Here is a 15,083-nt window from a genome sequence, read left to right on the forward strand (position 1 = left end):
TTAAAACGTGCATGTTAAGGTCGTAAGGATAATGCAAGCAAAGAAAGGGGAGGAGGAGAACAAACTAAATAACAATTTATTCCTCATATGCCTGTCCATACGTGTAACCAAGACACCATTATGCTATCAATATATGGCAGCTTAAGTGGGTCCCAAATTTGGACTTGTTTCTCGCATCACCATTTATTCGTGGTATAATTTTTACATCAGTTTGAAACGCCATTATTGTTATAAAGGGTGCATCTTTTTGTTATCAAATGAAGTGAGGGTTTTTATCAAAATCTTGATTTCGTCATTAAATTATGCATGTTAAGGTTGTAATGATAATGCAACAAAAGAAGGGAAGAGAACAAACCAAATAACGATTTTATTCCGTTATGCATGCTTCCGTACGTGTAATCACAACAGTGTTATGCTATTAGTATATGGCAACTCCAGTGGGTCCCAAATTTCTACTTGTTTCCCGCACCACTATCTATTCATGGTATAATTTTTACACTAGTTTGAAACACCTTATTAACATAAAGGTGAATCTTGTTGTCATCAAATGATGAAATGAGGTTTTGGTGGCTATTAGTTAGTTGTTAAGGCTATAATTGATCTGAAATATAATCATATTTTAACCTCCCTTCGTCCTATTTCATTTTAATGCATTTTTCTTTTTCAATAAAAAATAAATGATGAAATAAGAAGTTGTAAAATCCTCGTGCATCCTAAGTTTGACTCTCCTTTCTCCTTGGGGTCAGTCCCACGGTTTCTATGGTTCTCATAGGAGCCAGTGTTGACTCGACTTGCATGTGTGGAGGCATATACAAGAGTCTAGGGAATTGATCGGGCCAAAGGTTTGGACACACTGTTAGCATAAAAATAATAATTAAAAAAACATTCTTTGATTACTCTATGTTTTATTCTCAAAGTAATTTAACATAGGGGTAAAAATAATTGTAAAATGACTTTTCATTATATCAATATTAATGGTTACATATTTTTCGAGTAGACATGTAAAATGATAGGATTTATCCTCATTGAAAGAAAAAAAAATATTATACTAAAATAGTAAAAAATAAGATTACAATACCCTCTACTGAGATGAAGATATGTTAATAGATATGTAAAACATGAAATAATATGTACTAAGACAATCATAAAATCATTAAAAAAAAAAAAAATTAACAGCCATGTCCATATGCAGAACAGCAGGAAGTTCCTCGCAACCTAGTCTAGGTTTTCACCCAAAGAGATGAGGTGTCATGTGTCTCAAATTAAAGCAATATTTTGTAACGTATCATTTAAGATAGGCATGACATAAGAGGTTATACAAGAGGGCAATTCCTGGCTTGCAAGATCAACCACGAAGATATTGTCCCACCATAAGTGGTTCACAGAAAATGGTATACATGAGGGACAATGCTCTACTGCCAAGCAGGTTTCATAAATTAGCGATAAGGATGAAATGCTGGGACATACATGAGGGACAATGCTTCGGTTACCATGGCAAAAATATCTGAATTAGTAAGCATTTCTTTTTTTCTTGGTAACAGTAGCGATATATTTTACTTGGAGGATTCACCTAAGTTGAAGAGAAAATCTCTTAAATCTATGTATGTACTAGTGTAGTAACTGGATGAGAAACCCACTAATAATGGGTAGGGCATTTCAAAAACTTTATACCATAGAAAGGAATGATGATACTCCTGAGGTAACCCTCCTGTGATGATGTGGACGGTAATTTTTGAAACAGTTACAATATATGTTGGCCTATTCTCTGCATGGCTGTCGCAACTCACACCACCATGAGTTACTGTTTCTAGGGTGGAAGTCGCCGGAGTTGGTAATCCCCACCATGTACAGCGGCAAGACAGCTAGTTTCTTGGTCCAAGAGGTTCATAGAAAATGACATTCTCCTCAAATGTCAATACCATCCGATTTCTTGCAGTAGTCATGGGTGGAATGGTCTATAGATCTACACTTGAAACACACAGATTCAAGTAAAGTGGCCATTTTTTAATGGACTCAAGTTTCGCACTTGTCACAATAGATGCCAAATAACCTGTTGAAAGGGGTTTGATTGTTCATTCCAAACGTGGTGCGTACAAATGAATGAAAAGGGTAGTTTAAATGCACAGAGAACTTTTAATTTTATTATTTTTCACGGAGAAGAGGCATGATGAACAGGTAAAGAATCAATCCTATCTCTCAAACGATGAGTAGGGAAAACACACCCTTCTAATACCCTCCTCTCTTGGAAGTAGACGTACGCCTAATTCTGAGATAAGATTTCCACCAGCTATTGACCGGATACCCAAATGACACTCATTTAGATTTAATCAGGAAAGACCCACACCAAAAAAAAAAACTCCAATCTAGAAAGCAATTTCACAGGGTGCATGAAATGTCCTCCCTCGGCATACTGATTCTAGGTTTTCTCCGGCATATGAGCAAAGGGGTGAGATCTCCACACCTGAGCTCCAAAAAAGAGGGGGAGATCAGATAAACGAGACAGTTTGTTATCATATACAAACTATTAAACAGCCAAACATCACCAAAGAAGATTAAATTCTATCCATGAATTGAACTAGATCCTAATGTTTCATTTCCGTTCCTCCACAATTCTGTGGTACGGAGATCCTATATCAACTTCATTTTCAAATAAAAGTCTAGTACCAACGGAGCCCAAAAAATGGGGGGAAAACAATACCAGTTGCATATAATGGCACCGAATGCGTTAAGAAGCCACCTGCAGCAACCACCCAACGAGTGTGAAGGCGGAGAACTAATAGGCGGGCACTATCAGGTGTGTCAAAATTTGATCCATTGGCATTCTTCACTGGTGCAAACTCCTCTTCTCTTAATACCTGATTATTCCAATCGTAGATAAGTAAGTATAACATGCTAACACAATACTGTTTCCAAGTAAGGAAACACATGGAAAAAATTAAAGTCAGCATTTGGGAAGGTTCAGGTTTTTGGTACACCAAAGAGTCTCAGGACCCCTGGCTCCTACTCCACCCCACCTTATAAAATCAGACAATCTGTTGGTTCTCCAGAGTGTGGGGTAGAGGTTAGGATTGACCAATCTGAACCCACCTCAAACTCGGCTTATTATCATCCATAAGTTTGGGGGATGAAAATGACTCACTTCAAAGAGTGCCGTTGAAGGAGAGTAAGCAAATGCATCAAATATAAATTGTTCCAACTTCAAGCCCATAGTAAACCCATGTATAGAAGGGATTTTTTTCTCAGCAATGTGGTAACTGCACTCAAAGTGCACATTTCCAGCATTAAGATCAATCATAGAGTTATACAAGCTGACAAGCTCACAAAGAAGTCAACAAAAGAAGGATACGGTTTTCTCAATTAAACATAAACAGCAGATAGTAGAATGTTTCCCTAACTTGTCAAATTTCAAAATCTATGATGCAGGGCATGCCTATACAGTTCCATGAAAACAAGATTCAATCCAAGGTTAAGGTGCAATTTCAATGAAATATACAGATCTTCAGTTAGCAGTCCTGAACCTTTGTATCCTCATTTAAGGGGTATTATTCAGTATCAAAAAGTCATATAACAACAAAATGTCAAGACAAACCAGATTTTGTGATTCATGATTTTATGATTCATATCAAACAAAACTCAAAGTAATAATCAAAAAACATTACAGCCGAGAGAGAGACCTTAGGAAGGCAGGTTGGCTAGTTTGATACTGTTTCACTTAGTTGGAGCATTTGGAAAGAGAGGATGCTCGTGTCTTTGAGGCAAAGGAAGAGGGCTGCTGCTCGGGTTACAGCCAAGGCAAAAGGTCTTATTTCTAGTTGATGTTCAGTGATTCCAGATTTTAGGGGGATGAATATGTTTTCGTATATGAGATAAATGGGATGATTTCGTCAACAAATAAGGGGTGGGAATTCTGTTTTGTTAAGGAGTGAGGATCACTTTTTGCTAGAGGGTCCAATGTCACCATACAATTGTATAGCACCTGAGCATACATCTTCTTTTTATTGGCTGATATTAGTACAATTATACTTGTTGAGAGAGAGAGAGAGAGAGAGAGAAACTCCCTTGTCCATATAGAGTCGACACCCCAACTTGGGACATATTCTGCCAGAATGGACTAGCCAGGGAAGATAGGAACATTTCAATAGACTAAACTCAGCAGATTTAAGGAGAGCTCAAACATTCATTTAGGAAAATTGGAAAACCCAAGGGTGGCAGGGTCATCTTTTCACTGCCCCCCTGAAACCAGGGGCTGTGTCTGGCGAGGGGACCGCGGATGGGTAGCGTTCTTTCTCCCTATAATATGATATAATACTTTCTGTAGCCAGGGAGGAAGAAAAAGGAAAGGGTAAAGACAACTGGAAGACTCACAAAGAAAACCTATAATGACAAAACACTCCAGAGAAGCAATTCACAACTAAGATCTTTCTGCTTCCTATTCAGAAAATACGCAACAAGAACGAAAGAAACTTATTTCCCTCTAATGGGGCCGTATATCTTTATGGCAAGAAATCTTTGGTCACAATGCAGCTGGTCCACAGCAAGGTAAGTAGTTCCACTTCTTCCATAGCAAAATTATCTTGCTTCGTGCCAAGATTCAACTATGAACATCAGAAGTATTCCATCCAAGGAATTGAACATGCATATTTAAATTTAAGGGGAAACAATATAGGAATCTATGATAAATATATTAAGAATGCAATAATGCAACATATGCATGTATCAATCAATTACCATTAGTAGAGGCACTAGATAACCCATACACCTGTGTACAACATAGAGTATGAAAATTAGTGAAATATCACAAGAAACAATTATTTCAAGCATTCCACAGGAAAAAGTGTGCCAACTAGCCATGCACTTCATACCCACACATACACAGATGCACATACATGCACACATGCCAGGACAAAAGAAAAAAGGCACAAAAGAAGATAGAAATGTCACTTACATGCTATCTTTTTCAAGACCATTTGCTACTTGATTCAGGAAATCCAAAGTAAACATATGCAGGCAGACCTGAGAGAGCAAATTGGAGAGCAGTACAAAAATTATGAACCTAAAGGAGAATCAGAAGTATACCCAATTTAACTTTGAAAGTTCAAAAGAGTACAGATATGAAAATAATGATGGGGTAGGTCTACAACTTCCTAAAACTCAGAAACTAAAACAGGTCCAAAAGAGAATGAGGAAAAAAAGAAATTCATTTTTCAGAAATAACAACATTAAAATTGCTACAAAGCCTACTTATGTACGAAGAAATATTTAGTTTAAAATCTTAAAACCATATGGTTTTTAGTAATCTCTGATGATCAGTGAAGTGGGGGTGATTAGGAAAAAAATCCCATGGTAGTGTAGGAGATGGTGGGGCAAAAAAATTTGGATAGCTTTAGTGGACACCCAAAATTTGAGGGAATTTTGTGGAGAGAGTGGTTTTTTCAGGCCACAAAAGGGTTTTCCACTGGAGAAATTCCCGGTCAGTGATTCAGGGTTTCCAGTGGACTATAAACACAATATTGTGAACCAGGGGGTAAGGCTGCATACATTTGCCCCTCCCAGACCCTGCAGTAGCAGGAGCAACGTGCACACACACCTTGAAAGGGCGGCACACACACCTTGTTCCGTTCGATCTATTTCTTTATCTCGCCCTGAATCGTATGTTTGAGACAATAGGACAAAAATTTCTCAATCCAATCGACTAGGTGTGTTTTATCGATTCTTTTCAGTAATATATCTGGAAATCCCCGCCGGTGATTCTTTTCTTTATTAACATCGTTTCGGGCACAATTGGTACATCCCAAAATAACCAAGCCTCTGACATCTTTACCCTTAGCCATGAACCTCCTTTCCTTTGGATTTTAGATTCACTAAACTCTTTAATTTTCGATCCTAGCAAGAACAAAGGGAACTAAAAAAAATAATAATAATAAGTAATATAACAATTTCTAACTATCCAATTTTTTGAATCCCAATACACATTTAAATATCTTGCTTGTATGATGCACGTAACTATAACTGAAAGCAATTGAGCTTATATCCAAGGAACATACATTACTCCAACAAAGGCGAAGTCGGCCAGTTTGCTGATTGATTTCAGAAGCCAGTGAAGAATCCAATTCACTATATTCAACAACAGAGAGTGGGCCACCTTTACCCCGTTGAACAAACACACCAACCTTTTCTTGTGGGTATGCCTGTGACCAAGTCAATTAAAGGAAAAATGTATAAACATTATTAGTCCAAAAGAAGGGAGAAAAAAAAAATAATAAAGCTTGACCCAAAAAATGTAAGGACTCAAATAAATTCCAAGCCCAAAACAAGCTCAAACGAGATGTTCAGTGTGCTAGCTTAAGTGGTAATGATTTCAAATTGCAACATGCATTACAGGGATTCTCAAGAGTTTTCCCGCGGAAAAACAAAATTTTTTTTTTGAGGGGGGCAACTGCAAATGATATTCAGTAATTGGAAACAAAAAACCGGCAGAATAAAATTAAATAAAGACATGACCTGGATTCAAAAGAAATTTATTTAGCCAAAATCATGTCGGGTCAAAGATCAAATAATAGTGAGAAGAACGATTAAACCATATTTAATTCAAGAAGACAACCATTTCAAGGGACGACTAAAATGAACCGCAACTATAAAGATAGAGAAAACAAATTTTGGAATTTCACCCATGAATGAGGGAGGGGGTTAGAGTAGGACTTAAGCTTTAGAAGGGAGTTGAGGGATAGTGAATAAGAGGAAGTCGTGGGTAAAACTGATTGCTTACATGCTGTCTCCATTAATAGCAATGTAAATGATTCGCATATTTGGTCCTTAAATCCAAATGGAAAATTCAGCACCAAGTCCTTTTTACGAGTCTCCTACCTCCACCAGAAGGAGATAAAGATCAACCAAACCCCACATGTTTCCAGAGAGAGAGAGAGAGACGAATATAAAACTGGGATTTGCATTCATAATGGAATCGAGATATCTCAAATTGTACTATTCAATTGGGAATGGCCCTATATTTACAAATTCTCTGTAAATCCTATCCTTGGCTAGCAAATCAGCTAAAGAGTTTGCTGATCTAGATCTTCGTAAATAAGCAAACATCACCCCCAACAAATATAACAAAAATAGTCAAATATTCAAATTCCAAAAGGATAAAAAATCAACTCTCCAGTTCAATGACCAAAACCAAATTTTCAGTTGTAGGGGCGACTTTTAACTTTCAAAGGCTAGGGTTTTTCTCAAATTTACAAATTTTATAAATCTTATTGTGATAAAACATCACTAAAGACAAAAAAGACCAGTTATGGTAGGGATAAGGTTATGGTTATTGTTATTTGTTGTTATAAAAACAAAATATACCGGCAAAATAATCTTTTGTTTTGATGTTTCAAAATTATTTTCATTCAGGCATTCAAAGTGATATAAAACACAGACGCTCACACCAAGTAAGGTTTGACTGGAACATAACTCCTTCAATGTATCATGTATGCTTGGTTTTCCATTCTAATGTCTGTTTCGATTGTTTAAACAGCTTATTTACACTTCCAGTAGCCAAATTATAAGCAGACTTCATTTATATAATGCTAGAGTACAACATCATCAACGTAAACTAACAAACTTGGCACAAGTACCATTTTGGGTGGTTTGTGAAATTCATGGATTGTGTTTAAAATGTCAAAAATAGGTAGTACAGAAAAAATAATGACAAAAAAAAAAAAAAAAAAAACACTTTCTAGGCCTCGAAACCAACGTTTGGTTTCAAGTTGGCCCAGAAAAAATACCAAGTTTTGGTCAAAACATGCAATATCTTGGTTTCAGAGACGGAACCAACCTCAAAACCAAGATGTTGATCCTAGATACCAACAAATCAACCCATTCAAATACTTCCACACAGATCAGTGACTACTCTGAAGCCCAACTCTTCCAACTCTGTTTCCACTTGGAAAACCATATTTGCTTTGTATTCCCTAACCAAACTCCTAACACAATTTTGCATTGGAGGGGTCAAATAGAATGCATGTTCCATAATGAAAAATATTTGAATAAACCAGAATTGCACATGAGCCTCAACTGTTTATACTATCTCATAAAAATCTACGCAGTATTTTTGTTACATCATCAAAAAAAATCTACATAATCAAAGCATTTACCAAGATGCAGTCCAAAGGAAAAGAAACTGTAAATACCATAAATGGTGAAAAGAAAGTGATGTCCAACTGCTAAATGCCAAGCACTGTTATTGTTGTTATTTTCTTCTTTTGATAAGAATGAATAGTCAATGTTCAAAGAAAACATCCAATTTATTTATTTAATTTTTTTACTTATTTTTCCGTGGGATAGGCAATGAAAAAAATATATATATCAAGATAGAAGAAAAGATAAGTATGCACAAGTGTACACAGAGAAATAAAAGTAGCCAAATCCAAACCCAAAAATACATTCCACACACATTAAGGATGCAGAACAGAGCACGGAAAGTTTCAGGCTGGTAGCTGAATTCTGATTTAGATGTCAATGACCAAAAAATAGCATCAGTAATTAGTAGTTACCTTACGCACGACTTTTGCTGCTGCAGCTACACCTCTTTCAATGAAGTATCCCAAGAAAGTTGGATCAGCAACTCGGACCTGCATACAGTTGGTAATTAAGATATATTTCTTTTGATTCCTGAACCAACAACAGACAAAAGATGAACCTCACCAATGCATTATCAATTCCATAGCAATCCACATATCTCACACCTCTCATGGCCATATCTTCCAGTAGTTTTGAAGACTTCAGAGCTGATTCATAAATCCATATCCCAATAGAAGAAATCAGAACTTTTTCCCAGTAAGTAGGAAATAAACATGAAGTAAACTAACTTCTATGTGTTTCACATTGCAATCATTGAAACATCATACCAGAATAAACACCTCCATTCCCATCTGGTGCCTCTGCAACCTGGCTTTTCAAAAATCAGGTTTATGGATTTATCACTTAGAATGGAAAAGAAACTAGCTCAAAGAGAAAAATAGAACTCAAAACAAGAAGAACCATCAAATGATATGAATATTAACATTGAGGATAAAAGGAACAGGACATAACATGGAAGCATTCTCAATCCAGTGAATATATCTTTCATATCTACATTAAAGCATATGATTTTACCCTTCAAAATGTGCATCTACGTAGCAAATTTCTTTAGGTCTCTCATCCTCATATTTCAGTCTCGCAGTTCATGCCTTAAAGGTCCTCAATTCAAGGGAGGGGGGGTTGGGGAAGCAATGTCAAACCAATATTAAGAGAGCTATTTAACCAGTTTCTATATTTTAATTAGCATGTGGTGTGGGTATGTGACCGGACTGGCCAGCCTATCTTAAGCACTTCATCATTCCTTCAAAACCCTCGAAATCCACCGACCCTAAATTTTCTATTTCAGAGCCTTACAAATTTTTTTTATGATTTCTCCATCAAATCACCATGCTCGACCATTTTCATCATCCTTTGGGACTCAATACAAGCCTCCAATCTAAACCTAGTTTCCACGGTTACCTCCACTCTTGAAACCCTAGTTTCTTCACCTCGTACAATTCTTTCAATGGAACTCCATCTTTTGTCTTATCAAACCACTCAACCTAAATATACACCCACTCGTAGTGCTGCTCATATCATTCCATACTTCTAATCCTAGTTCTGGCAAAAGCCTAACTTCTTTCAGGCAACAAATAAACTCCTCTGACAATTTTTACAAAAAGGAAACAGCATCTGATGTGCAGATTTTACAAATATCCCTTTTTCTTTCATATTATTTACCATAATAAATCTATCGAACCATACATTCTCACAGATAATTTATCAACCATTTCCTCCTCTTTGATCAATCAAGAAAGCATTTTAACCATAAATCGTGCAGGAAGAATGGATCTTAGACCAGCTGGAGACCTGCTTACAGCACATAGGCGGCAGCTTCTCAATTCACTCACTCTGACAAGCATTCTGAGAGATTGAACTTGAGTTGGAGCTTTCATCAGTTCAGTCAGATTGGAGCTTACACAAGATGGATTGAAAGGTATTATTTCAGTTCCAAATTACTATTATCGATCTTTTGAGGTTAATGTGAAAAATGATTCAGGTGATTTACAAATTCCTTCAGATGACAGCAAGCATAGTCATCAACAATGAAAGAAGCCCTAATTGTGGAAGTTGATATACTGGGATATAAATCTTAAATCCAAAACATAAGTAAATAAATAAATATGAAGATCATAGATATTTTAAAGATAAAAATGAGAGCCTACTCTGTATGGAGTCTCCATGATAAATCTACCATCCTTGGAGATGCAAGGGATAGTTCCCTGCTGGAAAAAGGTGATCTGCATTACAGAGAAAGTTTACACGAAAATAAGATTGAATAACTGACAAGTTACCATAAGGTAATAAGAACAAAGACACCAAAATATTTTCAGAAATCTCACTTGATCAGGTTCAAGACCAAAATATTTGTGACTTTCAAAAAACTTGCGTGTTGCATCATCAGTGAATGGGCTAGTCATTATGTACCAATGTATTGGCACAAAACTAGCCGAGCCTGCAGAAACAAACTTTTCAGCGCAGCATCGCAAATGAACTTGGAGCACAGTAAATATATTAAAAAAATTACCCTCATTTACAGACTGGGTAGCAAGTCTTTGAACACATAAAATTCTCTCTGCCTGAAGTTGAAATAGCGACTTTCCGGATGGAAGACCAATATCTGAGGTAAAAGAATGTGAAAAGAAAAGGCAAACATAATCACTTAGGTTTTATATGAATGCATTGTATAATCCAAAATGGAAGATCATAACATCATTCTTCTCTACAGTGAAACCTCAAAAATCCAAAAAATAAGGGCTTCCATCGAATATTTATAAAATACATGATTTTCTTTGATAAATAAAGAATATTATTGATGTGGTGATGCCAGTTTATGAAAATACTTAACAATGATGTCATATTATATTTTCAGTAGCATAAACTGATCACTCATTTATACTTATGGAATGCTGACTTATGACCCTTATGGGAGGTAATTAATAACATCAGTAAAAGCTTAAACATACTGCAAGAGGAGGTTTTGAGGATATTTACAACCTTACTTTGCTAAAGGGAAACTGTGTGGTGGTAGTAGGGTGGTTGATTATAGGCACTAAATTCCTTGATGAATATTTCATTCCATTGGATGCATAGGTTCATGAACTACATACAAGATGAGCTTTCCAATTCAGCTGCTCTAACACTCTTTAATCATATCAACAAATATAATATCCCACAATCTAGTAATGGCTGATGATTCCGGATATTTTGATGCATAGGTTCATGAACTACATACAAGATAAGCTTTCCAATTCAGGTGCTCTAACACTCTTTAATCATATCAACAAATATACTATCCCACAATCTAGTAATGGCTGACGATTCCGAATATTTTGATGCATAGGTTCATGAACTACAGACATGATAAGCTTTCCAATTCAGGTGCTCAAACACTCTTTAATCATATCGACAAATATACTTTCCCACAATCTAGTAATGGGTGATGATCCCGGATATTTTGGACAAGGTTATTGTTTACCTTACGCTGTTTCTTGCATCATCTCTTGTAATGAAAAATGTCATTCATAGGAATTTAAGATTAAAAAATCAATAATTTGAACAGATTTCTCTAATCACATTATGCTAGTGGCAGAACCACAGTTTCAGAAGTTACGCAAATTTTGACTATTTATCCTATTCTGCATTAAATATAACAAAAGCATCTCTCCAGTCCACATCATAATCACCAGCAGATTTGGGTGACCTACTGACAATCATGCTATATATCTCTACTGTACACAGATACAAGTAGTGGCATTCTTTTAACAGGGAATGGAAGTATAATCCGAAGCATGACACCTCCAGCAAGATACCCAAACTTGGAGAGGCAGACCATGGAGATCAAATCACCATATAGGAAAATGGAAGAAAGAGGTTCTAAACCCTAATCCACAACCAACCTTCTGTAAAAATGAAAGACACTAACGAGAGAAAAGCAAGTAGTATTACATGTTTCCAATGATCAAATAAATGCAGTAATTACTTACTAAAACATCCCTTGGGATCTGAACTTCCAAGGCGGGTCCCCTGTGCATTAAAATGTCATTGTAATGAATACTTGCAAGATCCATACACTACTACAGTTTAATGCTAAGAGAAAAAAAAAAAAAAAAAAAACGGGTTTGTAACCATTCACGAGAAAATTGACTAATGAATAACGAAAGGAGATGAAGAAAAAGCTACACCAAAAAAAAAACACTTTAAAAGCCAGAAAATAGCCAGGGGCAATGTAACCAGACTACAACTAGCATATCTGTTTCCCAAAAAAAAATCAGCACCAACAACATAATAATGAATGTGTAACCAAACACCGCTAGCCTACCAATTGCCTATAGCCTATTTCTATGTTAAATAAAAAGACAGCACCAACAACATAAGAATGTCTTCCCCTGATGTGTAACATTTCTTTAATGCCGGGGAACAGTGGGCTCATATCAAGTGTATTTGGTTTGGTGACTGTCATTGTGAGGGAAATCCCAACCCCTTCAGACATTTCCAGAGGAGGATTGAAGAAGAAACAGGAAATTTCAAAGATGCCAAGCCTCTGTTACAACTTTTTATTATATTGCAACATCGCGGCACCTTACTCTTGCTCTTCTTCTTCATCTCCTTCCTCTTTCAAAATCCAAAGGACTTTCAAAACCCCCACTCAAGCCTCTCTCTTTATAATCACAGCCCAAATTTGACAAACCACCAACAACAGCACCGCTGCCACCACAACCTCCCTAAAAACAATATGTTCAAAATTGGGCCACTCAAAAGATAAAACATGACTGCAACCTGAGTTCATCATATCATTCTGAATAGAAAAAGGTTCCAGGAAAACCTCCCAGGAGAGAAGGGGGGGGGGGGGGGGAGCACAATCTTGGCATAACTCAGAGATTAGTGATGAAATGTTAAATCTTGTAGAATTTTATTTGAGTGAGTTTGAGATCTTGTTGAATCTCTATGCTCTATTCAATAATAACTATATGCGAATTTGAGTTCTAAGGGAACATATGAGTTAAGGTCTGTCAGATGACTGTCTCAATTAACACCATGCATGTCTGGCTGCTCTAAAAATACATCTTGAGCAGTTTCTGGAAACTATATACCCAAGAAGAACTGTTACCATCAACATAACAAAAAAGACAAGACACCACGACAGGTAGAGCATTTTATGACACCATGAACTAACAAAACCAACTACATACATCAAAAGGAAAACAGTACTGATTTGTTCTTTAATAAAGTTGCTACAACACCTATTTGTTCTTTAATAAAGTTGCCATAAGTGTTGTTCCTAGTTTCTTTAAAAAAAAAAATTAACGAAAAAAGAACATCAGTGAATCTATAGCAGGCCAAGCCATCCAAATAATTATATAATCAGTTATAAATTAACTCTTGACATTCGCCACATTCATTTTTGATACATCAAGAATCGGACCTACTTTATATCTTTATTAGGTGAGCAAGCTGCACAGCAACAAATAAAATTATGCGCATGAACCAATTAAAACAAAAACACTACCTGCCCACCAGCCAAAAGCAACACAGCCAACCTCCCCTCTGAGATAGCTTTTAAGCCGATCTTCCACCATCTCTCTCTTTCTTCAAGTGTTCTCTCTTCAACAGTAGAAACACATTTCTCTGGCACTTGCTCAATCGACGGTGCCGGAAGCCCTAAAAAAATCCCTCAAAATGACTTAAAAGTCACAAAACAATGCCCTATATTATATAAGAAAAGAAAAAGAAGTTCACCTTGGGACCGAAGTGAACAGCGAATGATCCGATCTATTCTGGGAAGATCTAAGCTCTGAAACAAAATTAATCAAACAAAAGATCAGATTTTTCTTTCGTTTTTTGGGTTTTTATTTCACACTCTAAATAGATCAAAAGAACCAGATTGCTTCAATATTTGTACATCAAAACTTGCAACTACTTCATTTGCAGTTGCAAAAACACCACTTCAAACATAGCCTGAACTTAACTAGAGCGAAATATGGATCTGGATGGATAAATCGGAAGTGGATAGAATTACCCCGATATGCCCGACGAGAAGCTGTCGTTCTTCAGGGGAGAGTTCGTCCCAGAGGGCAAAAGAATCTTCTTGGCCGTAATCCTTGAGCCTCTCTAACAGAGACTGTGGAGGAGACGAGGCATTGTAGTCGACAGCTACAGTTAGCTCTCCCATCTCTCGACGTCCCTTGGGATGGGAGCTCTCAGCTTCCGCGTCTGTTCCTGTTTGCCATTGAGCTTCACAGGGACTGAGATATAAGGAGGGAGAAATGGCCATAATGACCAAAACAACCTCGCATGCTATGAAAAATATCGGATTTACCATTAACTTCTGAGAAAAGCGAGGTATATGACCGGATGGGGAGAATGGTATTGTTCTGGTATTATCCTATTCAGAATTTCGGGTTTGCTCAACGGTCACCACGGAGCATTGACGGGACTCTTGTTGTGGTCCTCCCTGGAATCCACTTCACTTCACTCCACGTGAGAGCCCACATCTTAGGGAATGGTGAGGTGCGATGAACATTGGACGGTTGAAAGCATCTGAACCCGTGCTCTCAAAAGGTTCCCAATCATCCGTTGTGCACTGCACCAGTACAGCGGCTGAATACAATTTTCACACCCCCAATCATAGGATTTCAAGCATAATTTCGTAATAAGACTTGCCCAATTCTCAACTTTATCTTCCAAAGCACAACCTTATCAGCGATGGCAAGAGAAATTATTTGAATGCGGCAGAAGCTTTGGGATGAGAGGAAAATTTCTCTCTGAATGGAAGGCAAAGCTATGTGCCGATGGAAGTGGAAAAGAGAAATGTGGAAATTTAGATCAACTTCTCTATCAATACAATCTGAATAGACACTTCAGATGTTCACGTGAATAGATATCTTTTGATATTTTGAAGAAGTCATCAAATGGCTAGGAAGACCCAAATACACACCCCAAACACATGGACGTGCATCGTCATGAGATTCGACTTC

The 15,083-nt window shown here is 36.9% G+C and overlaps 1 protein-coding gene across 1 annotated transcript; it reads right to left on the reverse strand.

The window, feature by feature from the left end:
• Positions 1 to 2,113: 2,113 nt before the first annotated feature.
• On the reverse strand, positions 2,114 to 14,395 carry LOC122059625 (UDP-N-acetylglucosamine diphosphorylase 1-like). The gene is made up of 15 exons (XM_042622534.1): positions 14,126 to 14,395; positions 13,846 to 13,900; positions 13,616 to 13,767; positions 12,093 to 12,132; positions 10,634 to 10,726; positions 10,449 to 10,561; positions 10,272 to 10,346; positions 8,895 to 8,934; positions 8,692 to 8,774; positions 8,541 to 8,618; positions 6,045 to 6,188; positions 4,946 to 5,013; positions 3,140 to 3,254; positions 2,699 to 2,855; positions 2,114 to 2,461 (listed from the first exon to the last, which is right to left on the reverse strand). The coding sequence occupies exons 1-15, from the start codon at positions 14,378 to 14,380 to the stop codon at positions 2,364 to 2,366; spliced, it is 1,566 nt and encodes a 521-aa protein (XP_042478468.1). The 5' UTR covers positions 14,381 to 14,395; the 3' UTR covers positions 2,114 to 2,363.
• Positions 14,396 to 15,083: the final 688 nt, after the last annotated feature.

This window comes from Macadamia integrifolia, chromosome 13 (assembly GCF_013358625.1).
Source record: "Macadamia integrifolia cultivar HAES 741 chromosome 13, SCU_Mint_v3, whole genome shotgun sequence".
Lineage (NCBI taxonomy): Eukaryota > Viridiplantae > Streptophyta > Magnoliopsida > Proteales > Proteaceae > Macadamia > Macadamia integrifolia.

Bases quoted from the DNA above. Each gene is read 5' to 3' on its own strand.
- LOC122059625 (XM_042622534.1), bottom strand. From the start codon at position 14,380: ATGGCCATTTCTCCCTCCTTATATCTCAGTCCCTGTGAAGCTCAATGG. The intron at 12,133-13,615 runs GTAGTGTTTTTG...TTTAATGCACAG, and splicing joins TGCTTTTGGCTGGTGGGCAG to GGGACCCGCCTTGGAAGTTC. The intron at 8,935-10,271 runs GTAGGCTCTCAT...TTGAAAAGCCAG, and splicing joins TCATGGAGACTCCATACAGA to GTTGCAGAGGCACCAGATGG.